This window comes from Microcebus murinus, chromosome 10 (genome assembly GCF_040939455.1).
Source record: "Microcebus murinus isolate Inina chromosome 10, M.murinus_Inina_mat1.0, whole genome shotgun sequence".
Lineage (NCBI taxonomy): Eukaryota > Metazoa > Chordata > Mammalia > Primates > Cheirogaleidae > Microcebus > Microcebus murinus.
This window is the reverse complement of record NC_134113.1, coordinates 19,836,831-19,859,233: the sequence shown is the minus strand read 5'-3', so window position 1 is coordinate 19,859,233 and position 22,403 is coordinate 19,836,831. Positions and strand designations below refer to the sequence as shown.

At 37.9% G+C, this 22,403-nt stretch overlaps 1 protein-coding gene across 1 annotated transcript in view; it reads left to right on the top strand.

Annotated features, from left to right (window-relative positions):
• Positions 1 to 22,403, top strand: part of UTP20 (UTP20 small subunit processome component) — a 94,226-nt gene that overhangs the window by 22,504 nt on the left and 49,319 nt on the right. Inside the window, exons 16-26 of the mRNA XM_020287898.2 lie at positions 1,661 to 1,811; positions 2,472 to 2,534; positions 3,316 to 3,474; positions 8,475 to 8,551; positions 10,129 to 10,208; positions 10,433 to 10,676; positions 15,522 to 15,704; positions 17,159 to 17,249; positions 18,635 to 18,720; positions 19,269 to 19,394; positions 20,638 to 20,804. Of these exons, the coding sequence (XP_020143487.2) occupies positions 1,661 to 1,811; positions 2,472 to 2,534; positions 3,316 to 3,474; positions 8,475 to 8,551; positions 10,129 to 10,208; positions 10,433 to 10,676; positions 15,522 to 15,704; positions 17,159 to 17,249; positions 18,635 to 18,720; positions 19,269 to 19,394; positions 20,638 to 20,804 (1,427 nt within the window). The remainder of the gene's footprint in view (positions 1 to 1,660; positions 1,812 to 2,471; positions 2,535 to 3,315; positions 3,475 to 8,474; positions 8,552 to 10,128; positions 10,209 to 10,432; positions 10,677 to 15,521; positions 15,705 to 17,158; positions 17,250 to 18,634; positions 18,721 to 19,268; positions 19,395 to 20,637; positions 20,805 to 22,403) is intronic.

The window sequence follows — 22,403 nt, the reverse complement described above, 5'->3', positions numbered from 1 at the left end:
GTAGCTTTGGGTGAGTTAGTTAGCCTCGACTTCATTCTCTCTCAAAAGGGGGGATAGTATTATAAAAAGGAAAAAAAGAAGAAGGGGGTAGTAGTCCTTACATCATGGAGATTACGTTGTGCAATGTATGCAGTAACAATAACAAATTGCATTTATTGAGTTTTTATTATGTGCCAGTCACTGTTCTGGGCCCATTATATACATTTATTCTTCACAACAACTTCATGAGATGTAGGTGCTACTATCATAGATGGGGGAACTAAAGTTTCAAAATAAAACCCTGGTCGGAACCACCGTCTCTCCTCTGGGTTATCGCGTTAGTCTCCCAGTGAGGCCTGTGTTCCCAGCCTTGCCCTGCTGCTTTCTCTTCTGTACACAGCAACCTGAGTGATTCTTTTAAATGTAGGCCAGATCATGTCATGCCTTTGTTCACAGCCCTCTAGGACAGTGCTTCTCAACTGGGGGCAACTCTGGAAACCTTTTTGGTTGTCACTGCTAGGGGTTAGGGGCACTGCTCCTGGCTGCTAGTCGGGGGAGGCCGGGGATGCAGCTGAATGAGCAGCCCATAGTGCACAGCACAGGCCTCCACGACAAAGAGATGTGCGGCCCAAAATGTCAGTAAGTGCTACTGTTGAGAAACTAAACTGTGCTCTTGTGGTACCCCGCCTCACTCCATATAAGATCCAGCATCCTCATTGCATTCCTCGAGACTCTGTATAATCTAACCCCTAGCCTCATGTGTCACCTTCAGCCTCTCCTCCTTGTTAACTCACGTCCAGCTGGACTGGTCTTCTTGGTGTTCCTACAGACGAGCACACCTCGGCCTGGGATTTGGCATTGCTGTTTCCTCTGCCTAGAATGCTTGTCTTCTAGATATTCTTCCAGCTCACATTTCCACCTCTGGTGGTCCCTACTTTCCAGGACCACCTCTTTATCAAGCAGCACTTCTCTTCACTCTCTTGCCTTCCTCACTCCATGCTGGTCTCTCACTCTAGCCTTCTTCCCCTGGTTTGCTTTTCTCTACAGCACTCATCACTATCGGACTTACTAGGGGTTTTGTTTTTGTTTTTGTTTGTTTTTGTTTTTTGGCTACCTCTCCCTACTAGATTATAAGTTCCAGGAAGACAGGGACTTTGTTTACTGCTATATCCACAGTGTCTAGAAAAGTCACTGGGACATAGTAGCACTCGGTAAATATTTGTTAAATGAGGATGGCACATAGAGGTTAAGCAACTTGCCCAAGGTTATACCACTAATGAGTAATGGGGCTGGGTTCAAACCTGGGTCCCCCTTCCCCAGACCCATGGACTGGTCCACTCCTTTGCACTGCTACCCATGTTAGCTCAGTGCCTGGCACATGGCAAACACTCAGTAAATATTATATATGTATATTTTTATGTGATTATCATTTACATCTGTGTGGATTGAAGAGACAGCACTGAATTTGTAGTCAAAATATTCTGCTCCCACCTGTGCCTCACTCACTGTTGCTGGGCCTCAGATTCTACATCTGTGAAGTGATGCCAAATGTCCATGTGAAACTTTTACGTGTTACCTTTTACATTTCCTTCATCAGTGATCATTTTCTGTGGTTTAGATTATAGTGTAAATGCTCTGAGCTACATGGTGCAGTTTGGGTCTAACGAATGTCTTGTTGCAGAACATTTCCTTTGGAGCCATCTGTGTTGCTGTTGGCTGATCTGTATTATCAGAGATTAGCCTTATGTGGCTGCAAAGGACCCCTTTCTGAGGAAGCTTTAATGGAATTATTTCCCAAGTTACAAGCAAACATTTCAACTGGTAAATCCAAGGTAATACTGTTTGTGGTATGTCCCCCATCTCTCTCATTCTGTTGTATATGGACTGTCAGTGGTCGTCAGAGCTCCTTACTCAGAAAATCTTGCTGTGGAATGATTTCTGTTTAAAGTCATGATTCCTAAATATTGGCCTGCAAACTGATTGTAGTAGGATTAGTTAGGGAGATTAATAAAAATACACATTCTGGGTCCCCACCCCCAAAGATTCTGATTCACTAGGGCTAGGGGGGAACTGAAAAATCTGCATAGCTTTTAAAGGTCTTCTAGGTGATTCTCCTACTCATTCATGTGTGTAGAAATACCTGAATACTGTACGTTACTTAGGAATAAAAAGCACTAGTTTTAGTTGAGTCATAAGCTTAATCAACTCCTTTGCACTAATTTACAGAGTTGCTCATAGTGTCGTAGTTCAAAGAACAACATGGTTTTATGGGTAACCTTATATTCTCAGTCCAGTGTGGGGGTTAATTGTTCTGCGTACTGTGAATTAGATGTTGGTTGGTGTTAAATGTGAAATAACGGGTAGAATAGGCATGTATTTCTCTGGTCAAATGGCATATTTTTCTTAATTCTGTAAAACTTAAATCTCACTGACTGAATCACTTTCTTCCTATGGGTAAACTGAGTTTGAAACATGCATTTTCCTTTTTCTAGATACGCCTTTTGACAATAAGGATCCTAAACCATTTTGATGTTCGGCTTCCAGAATTGATGGAGGTATCTTAACTGTTCGAGTGAATCGTTCTTTAAAAAACATAATTTAAAAAAATAAGTATTGTTTTTTATTTTCAAAATGATACCTTTACATAAAATTAATATCCTATATAAATACCATAAAAATGATTTTTTTTGTAATTCTTATTCCTTCCCACCAAAGCTACCACTGAAAATCTACAATTAATTGGTGAATATTCTTTCAAACTTTTTGAATACACACACATAATTTAAACAGATGGTATCAGGAGGTTTTCCATAGCCATACCTCTAGTTCTACCTCATTTCTTTTGAAGTTTGAATAGTACTCCATCGTTTAAAATATCTTCTATTTAGCCAATTCCCTGTTTATGGATGGTGAGGTAGGTTTTTGTAGTTTTATAATATTTTAAACAATACTACAGAACATCCTTACAGATATATTTGTGTAGGGAAATAACTCCATAATGCACATTACTAGAAGTAGAATTGTATAGTGAAAGTATATATATATGTTTTCTTTATTTCAACAAATGTTGCCAATCAGTTTGAGTGAATTTTGAGAATTACTTTCCTGCTTCTACTTGTCATTTCTGCACTAGGCAATAAACCTAAATTATCTCAACCTAAAAAGTAAATGGTGTGAGGAAAAAGGAATCATTTACCCAAAAAAAAAAAATGTTACTCATTTAATTTAAAACATTAACATGTTCCAGTTTTTCTTTTTAGACCTTTGCCACATTTAATATTCTTTTTGGAAAATCAAAATACTAATGTTCCTCACTGGTTTTCTCTGGTTGTTCAGGAGGATGGGATGTCAGAACGACAGTCTGCCTTTGCTATACTACGCCAGGCAGAACTGGTCCCGGCAACCGTGAATGACTATAGAGAGAAGCTTCTTTATTTGAGAAAACTAAGACATGATGTGGTACAGACTGTAATCCCTGGTGGCCCATTACAAGAGGTAAAAGGAGTTTCCTTTTTTTTCCAATTTATGCTTTAAATTGTTTTGGGAAGCATACCAAGTAGTAGTCACCAAAGGAAAAATTGTTTTTGAAACCAGATAAATCTGCAGTTATATTAGATGCTTTGAGTTAAATAGTTCTACCAGCTTTTTAATAGTAGAAATACTTTAATATCCTCTCTTCTGAGTGTATGAGAGTGTGAAGCAGTATGACCAGTCCTCATTCAGCTTTTTTATTGCTTTTTCTGGTGGGATAGGGAAGTGTCTGCTTTTGCGGTTTGTTTTATTTAGGTTCTCTCTGATGTTTCTTATCATTCAGTTATAGCATCTAGCACATGAATGTTTTTTAATATGATACTTCCAATTTTAGCAGTTCTCTAACTCTGTGGCCCCCAGTCCCCTGGCCATGGTCCGGTACCAGTCTGTGGCCTGCTTAGGAAACAGGCCTCATATCACTGCCTGAGCTCTCCACAATACCTCACCCCGTCACACTCCCATCCACGGTCTGTGAAAAATTGTCTTTCATGAAACCTGTTCCTAGTGTCAAAAAAGTTGGGGACCGTTGATAATTTCATCAGCCTTAGACCCTTAACGAATTGGATAATTTTACAAATGATCCTTTATCAAAAACAAATTTTTTAACCAGTTTTGTTGATGTAACAGTTTCAAAATATAGATTCCATTTATGAAAAAGCTTTGGCTGGGTGCGGTGGCTCACGCCTGTAATCCTAGCACTCTGGGAGGCCGAGGCACGAGGATCACTCAAGGTCAGGAATTCGAAAGCAGCCTGAGCAAGAGCAAGACCCCGTCTCTACTAAAAATAGAAAGAAATTAATTGGCCAACTAAAAATATATAGAAAAAATTAGCCGGGCATGGTGTTACATGCCTGTAGTCCCAGCTACTTGGGAGGCTGAGGCAGAAGGATCACTTGAGCCCAGGAGTTTGAGGTTACTGTGAGCTAGGCTGAAGCCCGGGCAACAGAGTGAGACTCAGTCTTGAAAAAAAATAAAAAGGCTTTAAAGGGGAGAGTATAAATGATTGTGGTCTGAGGGTAGGTTGTGGAAATGTGTTAAATAAGGAAGCAAAACTGACTCTTCAGTCACTGGCATCATCATGCAGTGGTTTAGGTGGAGTGGTCAAGATTGCCAAGGTCAAGGTCAAGGCCTGGCTCTGCCGCTTAGTAGGCCTGAACTGCTCTGTGACTCTGTTTTCTTATTTGTGAAATAGGGAAAATAGTAGTTCCTAATTCACAGAATTACTATGGGGATTACATGAGATAAACATACAATACTAAACAGTACCTGGCACTAACTAAGCACTAAGTGGTAACTATTACGATTATTAAAATTACTCTTTTAGCAAACATACATAAAACCACCTATATATAACTGGGTACTGGTGATACAAAAACAGCTCCTACCTTCAAAGAGATCACGGTCTCAGGGACAAGAAGAGCTAGGAATCACGCCGGTGCTCTGCAGTGGGGCATGTTCTATGATAAATGCATAAGAGAGTGTGCAGGAAGGATTTCTGGAAGGGTGATGATTGGCTGCACCTTGAGAGGAGGATAACATTCCATGAGAGGAAGAGCATGTGTAGAAGTGGTGAGCTCTGAGAGTTTACGTAGTTTATTTAGGGAAACATAAGTAGATTGATGAGGTTGAGAGTCTCTGGGCCTGAGTAAGGGAACCTTGATAGTCCTGTTTGATGTTATAGATATTCTCTCCCCCGCCCCATTTTAAACTGTTAGTCTACCTACTTGCCATCTTCGGTTTACAAAGGTGATGGATCTGCTTATTGGCTGTCAGAAGGTAATGGTCCTTTTTTTTCCCTTAATGAATTTGCTAGACTGCATATTCCTTGAGCACTTCAGGTCATGTATTAATCATCCGAGCAGAATACCTTGGCCCACATAGTAGATTTTCAATGGAAATTTGTTCATAGAGTGATAAGTGAATGATAAAGAAATTATTGTGTTTGATCCCTATTATTCTCTTAGTGGCATACTTTATAATTTTCTTTATTAGATTTTTAAAAATTTTTAAATGCAATATATGTTTTTATAATAAAATAACTCAGAGATGCATAGGAAGGATTGTCGATGCTAGACAGCCCCCTAGAAAGACAAATGTCTGTTAAATCCACTAAAAATGAGCTGGTTAAGAAAATGTGGTCCTTCTGTGCCAGTGTCCACTTCAAATTATGGTGGTCCCAGTGGCCACCATTTTTTAAAAATTGACAGTGGCAAGGTTTTAGAGTTCAGACGATGGATATGAAACAGATAACAATAAAAACAAACACCATTTACTTTGCCTGTAAAATATACAAGAAAAAAATATGTTTACAAGAATAAAATGGTTCTTAATTTTGATCCTGATTTCTGCCATTGCCATTCTGAGAAAGAACCTGCGATGCTGTCTTACTTCTTGATAATCTATTGAGAAACACACATCATTTTAAAAGCAGGTATTGTTTTGGGGATCCAGAAACAGAGTGTGGCTCTCATGTTCTTTCCATCATGCCATATTGCCACCATGCTTTGGGAAAATACATTTTACTTTTCAAAATGATCTAAAAGCAAAGCAATACATTTCCTTACACAATGAATTTGAAAATCAAGTCTTAACCTCCTCACTGCACTCTTGGTTTGTGTATTTCAAAGTTTCTGTTGTATTAGTTTTGAATTTATCTGCCTTTGGTGAGCTCAAATAATCTCAATACTGAGCAAACTGAAAATATGACTATTAATTATTTGAGTTACTGAATTCTTTTGTCCAAAGCAACACAGACTATTTATCAGTGCCTTTTCATTTTGCTGCTTAAAACCACATGTCAAACTTAAAATATAGAAATCCTGACTTGTCTTGCTGCTCTTTGAGAATATCTTATGTTTGTACAGTGCTTTGTGGATTCCAGAATGATATACCATTTTATGGATATGGAACTTGAGGCTCAAGGATGTTAAAAGGGATTTGCTCTGGGTTATGTAGGAGTGAATGTTTAGAATTGGAACTTTGATCCACATTGTCTGACTCAGAGTCCAGTGCTTGAAATTGGATATAATTTTATATTATTCCCAGAGATGGAAGATCCATTTATATATCAATTGTCAACTGATCATATTAAGATTACTTTAGCTAGTGTTCCCTGCACATAAAGTAAGGATCAGGTGTTCCTTATATCCCTGTGATTTACTTAGTCTCTTTCCAAGCCTCAGGTATGCTGTTGGATCATACTTTAAAATATTATTTATACCATATGGTATAGCCCCCCCAAAAAATATTATTCATAGTCATTTTAACATCATTTGAAATGCTATTATTCTTTGGCTGATACCAGTTGCACAGGAATTAAAGATGGAAGGACTTCGCTTGCTGAGAGACAGCGTGGCATGTACGAGGGAGAATTGGGTGAAGGGGAACTGCAGAAGGCTCACTTGCCCTTACTCTTGGGCTATAACCTTGACCCCTGTGCCTTAGTCCTTATCTGTAAAGGGATCATATTTTTCAAAATGGCCTCTCTATCCTTTTCTGCCCCAGCAACCTGTGATATCTTTTTAGCAAATGTCACAGTAGGAATGAATTTTCTGCTCAGTATTCTGTATTCTGAATTCAGTCATTTAGTAAGCATTTGCTATGTTTTGGACCCCAAAATTAGGTGCTAGGATACAAAGAAAATTGAGAACATAATCCTGCCTTCAAGAGATGTGTAGCCTAGTAGGGACTAAGAGACATGTAAGCAAGTAAGTACTGTGGGGGACAGTCAGGACAGGCTTCACGGAGGACGTCACTCTCAAGCTGAGACCTAAACATCTGTCCAGGAACTCAGATGGGAAGGCTGTCACAGCCAGGCAGAGCAGAGTGAAGTAGAAATGATGTCTGAAACAGCATCAGACATGTGCTCATGAAGCCTCAGCCATTCACTATATACTTTCTTGGGTTTTTTGGCATCTGTACTTTACTGACTACAGTTCAAGTTTTGTCTTATCAATGGTGGCAATTTAGAAGGGAATTTAATCATTAGTCAGATCTGTTTATTCAAAAGTATGTATCCTTTATGTGTGAACATCTGGAGTGAAAAAATATTTTTTTTTGAGCCAGAGTCTCACTCTGTTGCCCGGGATAGAGTGCCGTGGCATCAGCCTAGCTCACAGCAACCTCAAACTCCTGGGCTCAAGTGATCCTTCTGCCTCAGCCTTTCGAGTAGCTGGGACTACAGGCATGCGCCACCATGCCCCGGCTAATTTTTTCTATGATTTTTAGTTGGCCAATTCATTGCTTTCTATTTGTTGTAGAGACGGGGTCTCACTCTTGCTCAGGCTGATTTTGAACTCCTGACCTTGAGCGATCCACCCACCTCAGCCTCCCAGAGTGCTAGGACTATAGGTGTGAGTCACTGCGCCTGGCCTGGAGTGAATTTTTTTTTTTTTTCGAGACAGAGTCTCACTTTGTTGCCCAGGCTAGAGTGAGTGCCATGGCGTCAGCCTAGCTCACAGCAACCTCAAACTCCTGGGCTCAAGCAATCCTACTGCCTCAGCCTCCCGAGTAGCTGGGACTACAGGCATGTGCCACCATGCCAGGCTAATTTTTTCTATATATATATATTAGTTGACCAAATAATTTATTTCTATTTATAGTAGAGATGGGGTCTCACTCTTGCTCAGGCTGGTTTCAAACTCCTGACCTCAAGCAATCCGCCCACCTCAGCCTCCCAAAGTGCTAGGATTACAGGCGTGAGCCACTGCGCCCGGCCTGGAGTGGATTTTAATACTGTATTTGCTATATTGATTCTTCTGTGTTAAATAGTGAGTGATATTTTGGGGAGAGGAGGAAAATTAGTATGCACTGAATTGGGATTTGGATTGGTACCAAGAGCTTTTTTTCTTAAAGCTTCTTTCCAAACCACAGGTTGTCCAACTCAGGATGTTTGCATTTCAGCACTTGTGTTCTGCCTTTCTGTTGTATTTTATTACCCATAAACTGGTCTCCTGTCATTGCAGGTGCCGCTTCGTTATTTGTTAGGTATGTTATATGTTAACTTCAGTGCTCTCTGGGATCCTGTTATTGATCTCATCAGGTAAGCATGGGTTAAATGGATGAAGCTGTTATGCCTTAACTACTGCAGAATGATAGGGCCAGGATTATACTCCTTCTATGTGTGATTTAAATGAATGGGCATGTACAGTATTTGCAGTTACCTTAAATCCTTTGTGGGAGAAGGTGAAGAAAAAAAAAAACATTATTATTCTCTCTGATGCCACATCTTCAGTATTTCAAATGTTAAAGATATGTTTGTGCATTAAAATAACTTTGGAGACGTTTCTCTTTTTAGTTCATATATTTCTGTATTATTGAAATTTATAGTTATAATTTTTATAATGAGAAGGTATAATACTTGCATGATTTTATTTATATATATTGAGTCATTGAGATATACTTTAATTTAAAAATAAGGACTGTTTTTTTCAAGTGAGATGCTCAGGTGAAAAGAATAAAAATAAAAAAATAAAATAAAAATAAGGACCTTTCAAAACCCTTGCTGTTTAGTATTCAAAAAATCTTTAGCTCTAAAAGGACCTTAATAGTCATGTCCAAAATACCTGTTGTGGTTCATATTTAGAAATCTTTTCTTTTACAAACATTTGTCTTCAGATAGTCTACTCTTGTTTTTTATTGGAATGGAAATATATCACATACGGCCTTTCAGAACCCCAACTATTAGTTCTTATTTGACAGAAGCAGAATAGACAAATTCCTTTCCAATTTGGAACTGATTTGTCTGCCTTTCACTGCCCTTCATAGCCATCAAACCAGTGTGCTGAAGACAAGAGCCTCCTAAAATCAGCTTCATTATTTTGTTTATTGCACTTTCAGAAGATGGGAAAAATCTGACATGTGTGTTACCAATAGCCCACTATCAAAAGTGTTGGTTCTTCAATTACTGAATGCCTTTACCCATTCTCCATAGTGATTAGGCTACCTTGCTGTTGGGTGCATCTTTCTGTTTGGAAAGATGGAAACAACAAGAGACCTGTCAGTTGGTTTTCCACATATTTCCACAGTATATATAGTGCATGTCTTATGTAAAGTTTATGCATATTCTTAGAAAATTAATGACAGAAAGTATATAGGATATTTGAGAGTATTGTTGCTAGGATATTGAACTATATATAAACACTTTACATGATCCATCTAATGTCTTCTCTTTAAGTTCTGTAAAGTATGTTTCATGTCGTGAATGTTTATTTTGCTTTTGTGTTAATAAATACGTTTGAATTTGGTGGAGGGAAACTTATTATTTTTGAAGTTAGTTTTGAACAGAGTTTTCACTCCAAACAAAGGCCTCCTTATTTTCTTAATGGGTTGTACCCCATGCCCCAGTCCCAGTAGTGTGTCTTTAAAAATAATCTTCTTATAAGGATCTATTTAAATTTTTTAAAATACTCGTTAGTACTTTGTGATTATAAAACTAATTTCTGCTCAAATGCAGGTGTTTTGAAAAATAGAAAAAAAGCGCAAAAGTTGTTGACAGTCCCACACTGAGAGATAACCTAATTAACATTTTAGTTATATTCTTTCACTCTTCGTTTCTCAGTAAGAGATCTCAAAATAAGAATCATAACAGATTTTTTGTTTTCTGATCTTTTCTCTTAGTTCTCATGCACATGAAATGGAAAATAAGCAATTCTGGAAAGTCTACTATGAACATCTAGAAAAAGCAGCTACACATGCTGGTACGTAAGAGGGCATGAGGAGGCTGGTTGTTTGTTTAATTTTTACTGCTTAATCATGCATGAAATTGGGGAACAAAAAGGAGAAATGTATTATCTTTGATAACCTTTCAGTATGATTTATTGTTTCCTTATAATACTAGAGAAAGAAATGCCCTCTCTTGGAGAGACACAGGACAAATGTTGGCATTTCTCTAGTGATTATGATGACTTTTTTTCTCTTGCAGAGAAAGAATTGCAAAATGATATAAGAGATGAGGAGAAGTCCATTGGAGATGAAAGTTGGGAGCAGATCCAGGAAGGAGATGTTGGAGATCTTTATCATAAGCAGTTAGCACTGAAAACTGACTGTCGGGAAAGACTAGACCATACTAACTTTCGATTTTTGCTCTGGCGAGCTCTGGCAAAATTCCCAGAGAGAGTAGAGCCACGGTCCAGGGAGCTTTCCCCACTTTTCTTGAGATTTATCAGGTAAGTGTTCTCTTCTAAGAATATGCCCCAGGTAGGGTATGAGGAAGAGAAGGTAAGAAGTATTAACATCCCAAATTGGCTACATTTTTTATACATCTGTTATGTTTTCAAATCATTGGCACATCTATAAAGCTCTGGCTCTATTAGGTAACAACTAAACTAGTTTAGTTCACTTCATTTTGTGTGAATCATAATTTAACCAGCCCACAAATGGCATTAATAAAAAATTGCAAGTTATAATATGAGAAGGACCCTGTTGAATTTGATTAGCGTACAAAGGCCTTGTTATTTCTTGCCTTGTTATTCATTGTTTTATTGCCTCCCTGGGGCTTGAAGCTATTTTTCAGTAACCCAACCCCAATCACTGTTTTGAGCTTCTTAATCTTTCCTGTGATGCTTAGGAACATACTTTCAGAATAATAAGAGCTTTCCAGCACATTGTTTTGTTTTGACTGGATATGCTGTATGAGAGTCTGATTGCATTAAAACTCTAAAGGTGAGGGGTACGCTGTATAGAATAGTACTAAGCAATCAATAAAAAGTGTATTTTCTAATAATATTCTGTAACATGGGAAAATGCTGTAGGGTTAGGGGAAGCAGGCCATAAACCACACCATGCTCAGCTTGTTTCAGAAAGAGCCAGGAGGTCTGCATGGCTCCAGCAGAGTGATCCAGGGAGAAAGTGATTGGAGATGCAGGCGGAAAGGTAGCAGGAATCACACTGTGTAGGGCTTGTAAGTGACAGGATGGACTTTGGCTTTTACTTTCAGTGAAATGGGAAGCCACTGGGAGGTTTAAGCAGAAGCATGACTTGACCTAAGTTTCCTTAAGGATTTTTTTTGCTGCCATGTTGAGTGAGAATAGACTGTAGGGTGGCAGTGGTGAGAACAGAGAGACCAGTCAGGAGGAAATTGCCATTCAGGGCAAGAAGCAATGGTGACTTGACCAAGATTGTGGAAGTGAAGATCGATATTTTTTGAAGGATTTCACTTTGATAAGATATGTATTTTGAAAGGATTGCAACTAGATTAGTCCATGGGATTTGCCAAAGAATCAAATGCAAGATGGGTGTGTGTAGTGGGGAACCAGAAGGAGAGAGGGAAAGAAAAGGGTGACATCAAGGATGTGTTTTGAGGTGTTGGTCTGAGCAACTAGAAGACGGTTACCATTTAATGAGATTTGGAGGAATGCGGGACTTGGAGGTTTGTGGGGATAATCCAGAGTTCATTTTTATCCATGCAAAGCTGGATAAATAAATAATTCGTTTTTAGTTGTGTTAAGCTTGGGATACTGATATAGATAGCCAAGTAAAAATGTCAAGTAGGCGCTGAATTTAAAAGTTTGAAGTTCCAGGGAAGGTTTGATCTGGAGATAATAAATTGGGAATTATCGATATATGGTTTGTATTTTAAATCATCAGACAGGGAATAAAGTCATCTAGGATGTGAGTATAAAGAGAGAAGCCTTCCAAGGACTGACACTGATCTTTAGAGATTGATAGATGAGGAAGCAGCAAAGGAGGCCAGGAAAGAGTAACAGAAGAACCAAGACTACCTGGTATCCTGGAAGCCAAGTAAAAAGCATTTCAAGGAGGGAGTAATCAGTTGACTCAAATGTGTTGACTGAGAAGTCAATTAGGTGAAGAATAAGAACTAACCATTGGCTTTGGAGGTGACCTTAATCTGAGTGACCCACATGGAGGTAACCTGAATAAGAGTTGTTTTGGTGAATCTGCTAGGAGAATAGCCTGATTAAAATGAGCTCAAGAAAATGGAGAAGAAAAATGGAAACAAGTTTGCAGAGTTTTTGTAGTAAAAAAGAAACAGACATAGAGTAGTATGTGGAGGGAAACATGGGAGCAGATATGGAGGTTTTGTTGTTGGAGTTGTGTTATATTTAAGATTTAAGCAGCATGTATGTGTATGACACTGGTGTAAATGATCCAGAAGAGAGGGGAAAATTGATAATGCAAGAAAGGATAAAATGGCTAGAGCCATATCTCTCATAGGTATAAGGAGATAAGACCTAGCACAGAAGTGAAAAAGTTTGCATGAATAATTCATTCTCACAAAGGTTGCAAGAAAGATGCAGCAGGTCAGTAGATACGGTGGCAAAGAGTAATGATTTTCTCTTTTTCGCGTAATTCTTTGGTCATAAATAAATTTATTTATAGAATAAGGACAGTGATATTTTAGGGTTTTTTTTTTTTTGCCTTGTTTTAAAGGTCATATAAAATAATGTTTATCAGTTGTTTTGTGAATTGCACAGGGCTATACATATGCTAGCTGGTATTAGTGGTGTTAATAAGATATGAACTCCCTACCATGTTAAGATTCTAAGTTTTTCCCTAAAGGATAAGTTTACCCTGTACCCAGATAAAGACCTGACTAACAGTACCAGATGCTGTGGGAGTAGGGATGGAAAGAGAAGCCTATATAACAGGAAGTAGGTCTCTGATCTTAAGAAGACTTAGAGACTAAGATAAATAATTCTAAAAAATATTTAAATTAAGACTAATTGGGGGTGGAGCACAGTGGCTCATGCCTGTAATCCTAACTCTCTGGGAGGCCGAGGTAGAAGATTGCTTGAGCTCAGGAGTTAGAGACCAGCTTGAGCAAGAGTGAGACCCCATCTCTACTAAAAAGAGAAAAACTAACCAGGTATCCTGTCTTGTCCCTGTAGTCCCAGCTACTTGGGAGGCAGAGCTCTGCAGGAGGACCGCTCGAGCCCAGGAGTTTGAGGTTGCAGTGAGCTGTGATGACGCCACTGCACTCTACCCCTCTACCCAGGGTGACAGGGTGAGACTCTGTCTCAAAAAAAAAAAAAAAAAAAAAAAACTAGGTGGCACTGATTAGCTATAAATAGTTCTATTATAGATGATCCAAACTAATAGGAAACCCAAATGTCACCTTTGATTCTGATTTTGAAATATCTTATGGGGTTTTTTATTTTTATTTTTTGACTAGCAATTTATATTTATGAATATGTTTCAATTAATTTGGTATTAGAACTAATTTGTGACTACCTTATAAACATTCTCTGAGAAGAACCAAATTAGGAGCAAGAATGAATTACTAACAGTGGTAACAGCATCCCAGTGCCAGGTGACATTTAATGAGTACTTACTGTGTGCTAGGCACTCTTATAGATGCTTTGTGTGAATTATCTTATTTAAGAAGTCAATGAGTAAACATGCTGTTCATGGTGGTAAAGGTTAAAAATATGTAATATGTGGTTAAATTGAACGTTGATTGTATAATTGGGAAGTAATTAAGTAGATGATGGTATAGTTTGTAACTGACAGAGCAGCTTTGCTCATTCATCCATTTTTTATTATATGCTAGATTCTGCTAGATGAGAATACAAAGCACTCAGCTTATAGTTTAGTGTATTACTCTGAAGGTTAAACTTTAACATAAGAGTTTCTTGTTACAGTATCCTCAAACATAGTATCTTAGCAGTGTATTTTTGAGTGAGGACTCAAAAGCACATCTGATCAGTTTCCTAACATGTCTAGCCCCAAGGCCCTGCATTCAACAGACAACAAAATATTAATCATTTGGATGAATGAATGAAAGTAACACAAACTAATACATTGAAGGAGAGACTTCAGGATAATATTCATTAACTACAACAAAGGACTAAAATTAAAGGGATAGAATTTAATAAGAACAACTGTGAATACTGTACCAACTCTACAAGCTTAGTTTAGAGGAGATAAAACATAAAGACCTGCTGATTTTCATTATTTAACCATTCAGTTTGAATCTACATGGTGTTGTGGCTTCCCCCAAAAGGTACAGAGCTGATAGTTCAATCTGTCTCATCAGACCATACCTGGAGGACTGAATTTTGATGTGGCACTATTGTCAAAGTAGAGGGTACCTGGTAAACAGTGACCAGCATGGTCCTGATGCTATACTTCAGGTATTTAATATAATTCACTCCTAACTCCCCTTTCCCAATTATGGTTCCGGAGACAGGGAGGCTTATTTTCAGCTCAGTCCAAAATAGACATTTCAAATACTGTGTTTCTCTGAAAATAAGACTTACCCATAAAATAAGCCCTATCAGGATTTCTAAGCATTTGTGCAATATAAGCCCTACCCCAAAAATAAGACCTAGTGTAGGTGTGGTCACGAAGCATATCTGCACAACCCATGCATTTCGTCACAGAGCGCTAAAGAAGACGAGCAGCCCTTCTCATGTGCCCCATCGTGACAGCTACTATCCCAGAGGTGACCAGAAAGGTGCAGACAGCCCCACCAACAAGGTTGGCTGCCCCTGTCAGGTACCGGCCATCCTGTGTGTGCTCAAGCTGAGGCTTTGAGGAGAAAGTCTCCTCAGTGAAGTGAGGAGCAGGACGCTCCTCTTTAGGTATTGTGTGTCCCCAGGGGGAAGAAGGAAAGCTGTGGCTGCCATTTTACTCAGCACTGTGGGCCTCTCTCGCCCCCTACAAACACCAGGGGATAGGGGAAAAGCTTTAGTAAGCAGTCACCTACTGAGCCCAGAGAGAATAACACATCCCCTGAAAATAAGCCCTAGGGTGTCTTCTTGAGGAAAAATAAATATAAGACCCTGTCTTATTTTCGGGGAAACACAATATGTCTAACAGTATAACAATGAAATGGGCTGTATTCTGCGGTTAGTGATTGACTTGTTAAGTCAAATAGAGTACTTAAGAGGGACTGAATAAAAGAATAGTGTCATAGAAGCAGCTTGACTAAGGTGCCTCTGATGTCTCTTTGGTGTGTGATTCTGTGAACCATGGACATTGCTCTCGTAAATAGAATTAGATGAGCATTCATACTTCATCTGTCTCATATCACTTTCTTTCCACTGTAGCAATGAGTATTACCCGGCAGATCTGCAAGTTGCTCCAACCCAGGATCTGCGGAGAAAAGTCAAAGGGGTTGCAGCAGAGGAAATAGAAGAGGAGCCTGCTGCTGGAGATGATGAGTTGGAGGAAGAGGTGGTGCCCCAAGAAGAATCCTCACAGAAGAAAAAGACAAGAAGAGCTGCAGCAAAGTAAGTTCGGCATTGCGGAAAGCTCAGAGATCCACAGTTCTAGAAGGAAGAGGAAGAGATCTCATATAACCTAAATGTGAAGTAGCCTTGTATAAGACATTAATAATTATTTATACAAGTGTTACATCTTTCGGGGATTTTCTTTTACAGCCTAAAGAAACTGTCAATCTTAAGAGTTTTTTGGTTGGTGACTTATTAGTATTTTTTTCTTGTTTAGCCATAGAATGTTAATTTTGAGGGGACTTTTAGGATCATCTAACCTTTTTTAGGTGAGAGCTTTGGAGCTGGGAGTGTTTAAATACTCTTTAACTTTTGTTCACTTTCATAGCATGAGAGCATTGTGTTTGTGTGCTAGGAGAACACATAATGGAACATCCTTTCTCTTATAAGTAAGCATGTCAGCACTTTTACTCTGTGTCCTACTGGTTACTTTTTCTTCCTACTGTTTTACTCTCTTGTTCTCTTAGTTATTGATTTACCTAAATTGTTACAAACCTAAAAAAAGAAGTGATCATGCTTTCAGAAGTTACTTCAGCTGACTTGAAGACTGTCTAAATTGAAGTGTCCAAGATCCACTGGATTGTGTTACTTTAACACTTAAGATCTTAATCTGATGTGCCAATTTGTTGAGTTTTTCTCGTGAGCCATTTATTAATCCATCCATTCAGCAATTGTATTGAGTGCCTTTAAATAAGTTACGGGTGCAAGGCAAGAAGTACATAATTCTACCACGAAGACCCAGGGAAGACTTTTTGCAAAGTAGAGGGCAACTTCGATGCTAAAAGATGAAAGTTTGCCAGAAAGCTAGAACAAAGAAGGACTTGCCTGCTGATAGACATGTGAATAAAACACAGAGACAGGAAAGATCATGTCCAAGCTTCATAGGACTGTATGGTAGTCCCCTCAATCCACAATTTTGCTTCATGTGGTTTCAGTTATCTGCAGCCAGCCACAGTACGAAAAATATTAAGATATTCTTCCATCTTGGTAAGCAAGAGCCATGGTTACCTAAACCTGGGTCTCTGTTGCCTGACATCAGTATTTTTGTTATATGAAAATGAGGAAGAATATTCTACTACTTTGCTGTCTGTTGCATGGGAACCTAGACAAGGAATAGTCCCCAAAATCATATGAGTTCAACTTTGGAATGTATTACTGTTTTGGTTCCTTTCTTTCTAATTTTAGCTTAATTTAAGCCATTCTGAATACCTCCTGAATGATTTTGTGGGGTTGGGGGTTGGGAAGCCTGGACTTTAGGGAGAGGCCTACCTGAGATTTGAGATTTCTGGAGAATTTCCTAAATATAGATAATTAAAACTTATTTATATAATTAACATGAACCTATAGGCAAGGTGTTTAGAGTAATGTCATAATGAAATTGATAGTAGATACTATCAGTTCAAGAAAATAATCTCTATTCGTTCATTCTGTAACACTATTTTATTTTCATTTAGGCAGTTAATTGCTCATTTGCAAGTTTTCTCTAAATTTTCAAATCCACGGGCCTTATATCTGGAATCCAAATTATATGAGTTATATCTTCAGGTAAGTGAAATAAATTCTTGCCACTATAATTCTTTGCGAACTTTTCTCTATCATTTTCTTTGCCAAAGTAAACTTTTAAGCTTTCAATAATTATTTGTTAAATAGGGGCCCATGTCTGCATTTTAAGTAATAATTTTTTAAATTCATAGATGTATTTTCTGTTACCTTGAGAAATAGTTTTTGACAGCCCTTATTTAGTTGATTTTAAAGGCATTTTGGGTGACAGATCAGCTGTATGAACAGTGATAATAGCAAAGCACAAATTGTATCATGGGAATTAGCTTTTAGAAGAGGGTGGGGGTTATACCAAAAACAGTTGGCTAATTTTTCTTTCTAGTTAAGTCTGCCTTCATGGAGGGCTAGGATTTCAGGATCTATTAGAGTGAATGAAGACAGATAGTTGGAATAATAATCTATTGCAATCATAATGTATGATCCTGAATTTCAGAAGAAGTTTCAAACAAATTTAATGTCAGAAGCAGAGTAAGCATTGAATGTCATTCTAAGCTATCTGGGGAAATGAAATTTTCTTTTTTCATTTGTATATAAAATGTAGGTGAAACTTTATCATTTTAGCAGAATTTATCCATGTTCTGCCCATAAATTCTGATAGACTTTATTTATAAAGCAGAGTTCAAAAGTCTATTGTCCATAGGAAGCAAAGGTCTTTTTTATTTTCTTTTCCTTTTTAGAGAGAGGGTCACACTCTGTCACCCAGGCCAGAGTACAGTGACCCAATTATAACTCATTGTAATCTTGAACTCCTGGTAAATAGATCTTCCTGTCTCAGCCTCCCGAGTAAATGGGACTACAGGTGCATGCTACTGCACCTGGCTATTTTATTTTTTGTAGAGACGGGGTCTTGCTATGTTGCTTAGGTTGGTCTCCAACTCCTGGCCTTAAGTGATCCTCCTGCCTGAGCCTCCCAAAGTGCTGGGATTACAGGAGTGAGCCACCGCTCCTAGCCAGGAAGCAAAATTCCAAACTTACTAATTGGAGAGGCCTCACAACCAAGTCATCTTTCCTGGCATCTTATTGACTACTGTCACCCTCATAGGATAAGAGATTTTCCTTATTACATGATCAACCCAGTTGACTTAAATCCAGATTCACATACAGAATTGGCCTCAGCTAAAAAAACTGAAAGATTCCAGGGTCTAGCTGGCTATGGGATGCAAATTTTAGTTTCCTTTCCATTTTTTTCTTTGCATATATTCTATTCGTCCTCCTTTACTTCTAGGAAAGGCTGTTGTCAGGAATCAGCTTTAACTCTTGTCTAAAGAATTTAGGAAATCCAATTTAGTAAATTAACACAAGTAAATTGATATCCCATGACACATGTATATATGACTTCATTAACTTATTCTGTAAAATATCATTCTTAGTTGTTGCTACACCAAGATCAAACGGTGCAAAAAATAGCCTTGGATTGCATAATGACATATAAACATCCCCACATCCTCCCTTACAGGTAAGTTATTTGAAACTTAAGGAAATGTTATTACTTTAGCTGTTTTTTTTTTCTTTCTACATAAGATCCCCTTCTAGAATAATTTCTTGAAGGCCTGGGAAGTTTCCCCTTTTTCTAAGACTATTATATTGCTATTTCCAGGCATGGAATGAAAACTGGAAGTATGTTTGTTAAGAGTTGTTTTCCATAGATAATAAAGTAGAAAACAAAATATTAATTTTCAAATATGTTCTATGAAGGTTATATCATTTCTCTTTCCTTGCTAATGCCATAAAATCTTGGTGGTTACTTAGGGAATCATAATTATTCCAAGAACTGAAGAAAGCTTTTATGTAATGCTCCTTAAACGGCTGATTTATGCACTAAATCTAATCTCTTCTAATCTGTTTAACCTTTTGAAATTTGAAAACCTATCATTTTGGAAGAAATTTTGTGAGGATTTTCCTTTATGGATGTCAACTGCAGTATGAACTATATTATTCTACACTTGCATTTTTCAAAAGTACTGTTGATAGAGTGATGATTTGTACTGTTTTCTAATTTTAAAGGGAAAACTTACAAAGGTTGCTTGAAGATAGAAGCTTTAAGGAAGAGATAGTGCATTTTAGCATTTCAGAGGATAATACTGTAGTGAAAACAGCTCACCGACCAGATCTGTTTCCTGTTCTGATGAGGTATTTATACTGTTTAAAAACTGATCTTTTAAAAGTTAATCACAAACACAGTTATGAGTATAGTAATATGATTCTTTCAACAATTATAATAGAATATTTCAGTTTGTATTTTTTTTTATTGTTTTTTTTTTAACTGGACCTTTTGGGGAAATCAAATTGTTTTAGAGACTAATTTAGGGTATTTTGTTCCTAACAAAAACAGTTTCTAACACAGTAACTATCAATAGTAAATCAAACTCACATATATAAAAGCTCTTTGGGGAACCTCCATAACTTTTAATAGTGTAAAACGGTCCTAATATCAAAAGTTTGAAAGCCACTGTTTTTGAATTCTGAGTAACGCATTAAGTTTTATCATGTTAAGAAGTAGCTTTTGGGTCGGGCATGCTGGCTTACACCTGTAAGCCTAGCACTCTGGGAGGCCAAGGCGGGAGGATCACTCAAGGTCAGGAGTTCAAAATCAGCCTGAGCAAGAGCAAGACCCCGTCTCTACTTAAAATAGAAAGAAATTAATTGGCCAACTAAAATTATATAGAAAAAAATAGCTGGGCATGGTGGCGCATGCCTGTAGTCCCAGCAACTCACTCAGGAGACTGAGGCAGAAGGATTACTTGAGTCCAGGAGTTTGAGGTTGCTGTGAGCTAGGCTGATGCCATGGCACTCTAGCCTGGGTAACAGTGAGACTTTGCCTCAAAAAAAAAAAAAAAAAGAAGTAGCAGCTTTTATTATTAAGTTATTTAGGATTTATCAGGAATGGATGTTGACTATTATAGAGTATGTGTTGAGCATATATTAAAATGATCATATTAACTTTTTACCATGAAATATTGATCTATATTAATCTAATAGATTTTACTAATGGCTCTTTCTTATATTTCTTGGGGTATCTTTATTTGATATTAGGGCAGCACTGGCTACTATAGTTAGAATGTTGTGTTTTATGTTTATAAGCAAGATTGATTTATAGTTTTATTTTTGTTCATTAATACTTCTCAGTATCACGGTTGTTCCATGTGCAACACCACACCCAGCTCCCTTAGCCTGTGTTTTGTTTTTTTGTGTTTTTTTTTAATAATTGTTGTTGATTATTTCAATGTCTATGTTAAATATCTAATGTTGGATTTCATTATTCTATGTTTTATAATATATCCATTTAAATCTGTTGAGTTGTTCTTTATGAAAACAAAGCAACTTATGTTTTAGAATTAATGTGCAAACAAATAACATTCTTTTGCCTTTGCAGAATTTTGTATGGGCGAATGAAGAATAAGACTGGGAGTAAAACTCAGGGGAAATCTGCTTCAGGCACCCGGATGGCCATCGTTCTGCGGTTCCTGGCCGGGAGCCAACCTGAGGAGATCCAGATATTCTTAGACCTGCTGTTTGAACCTGTGAAGCACTTTAAAAATGGTAGCTATCAACTACCTCTCATTCCAGATAGGTGTTGTCTGCAGTAGACTTCTCACGTCTTAGGCTAGGTTTCCCATGCTCCTGGACAACTTTCTAGGGATTGTTCCTCCCAACCTCTATGGGGGTCTTTTTGTTGAAGTTCAGTTCATTTTAAACTTTAATTGAATTAGGTGAGATTCACAATTGACCCTGCGGATTGTCAGCACCCTTGTGTTAGTAGGCCCCTGGTTAGATGTGTTGTTGTTTGTTATGCATTTAGGCTATTTGAAAAATGGTGGTACTTATATAGTTCAAAGAATAGATTTCTTCTAAGAATTCAAAGTATACTGCAAAATTAATCTTGATTGTTTTGCCGTTCATTCATTCACTGAGTCTTTCATCTATTGAGTAATGATTTATTGAATGCCTCCTGTTCCCCAGACACTCTGCTAAATTGAAAATAGAAAAGTGAGGATAGACCAGACATGGTGGCTCATACCTGTAATCCCAGCACTTTGGGAGGCCGAGGCAGAAGGGTGGATTGAAGCCAGTTCAAGACCAGCCTGGGCAACATAGCAAAACCCTGTCACTGCAAAAAAGTTTTTTAAAAAATTAGCTGGGCTTGGAGGCACATGCCTATCATCCTGGTTACTTTTGGGAGACTGATGTTAGAGGATCACTTAAGCCCAGGATTTCGAGGTTACAGTAAACTGTGATCATGCCACTGCACTCTAGCCTGGGCAACAGAGCAAGACCCTGTCTCTTAATAAAAAGAGACAGAGAGAGAGAGAGAAATGAGTGTATAATCTCTGCCCTCGGCTTCACAATTGAGATGAAGTAGATATATTAGTGTATACAATGAACTATGATGCTGTGGTATGTTCTTTATTATGTAATGTTAGTAATTATTAATAGTAATAATGGCTACCATTTACTGAGTGTTTACTTTATGCCAGACATTATGACAGACCTATGTATATACAACTCAGTTGACCCTTCAAACCACCAACCACATGAGCTATCATTATTTGATTATCTACATTTTACAAATGAGGAAATTTAGGCTTAGAAAAATAAGTATTTTGCCCATGGCCACTCAGCTGGAAAGTGGTGGAGTTGGGATTCGCACCAATACCTTCTTGACTAATAAGACCTTTGCTCTAGTTTCACAATTGCTTTGCTTTGCTTTAGCCAAACACAGAGATTTATTTATAAGGTAGTCTGTTACATTTGTTTTGTATTTTTTCTATGATAATAGGTCCAGCTGTTTCCATTCAGTACAATATTGCCCTGTGAAGGAGATTGGCTGTAATGAATACAAATGTCTTCATTCAGTGTATAGCCCCCATTGTAGGAGGGTGGGTATAAGTGATACTCTTATGGATCAACCACTGAGGTGTGTGAATCAGTAAGCTTATGATCTTATGTCAGACAGTTTGAAATAAAACTCAGGCGATAACAATTCAAATCTTCTCAGTAAATTCTGAAGTCAGTATAGTAGCAGCTGTTTATAAGATACTATTTATTGTTTTATCTATTAACCAGGAGTTTTGAGGAATAGTATACAGAAATTGGATTAGAATTGGGCTTAGTAACTTAGCTCTATCACACATTTCTTAC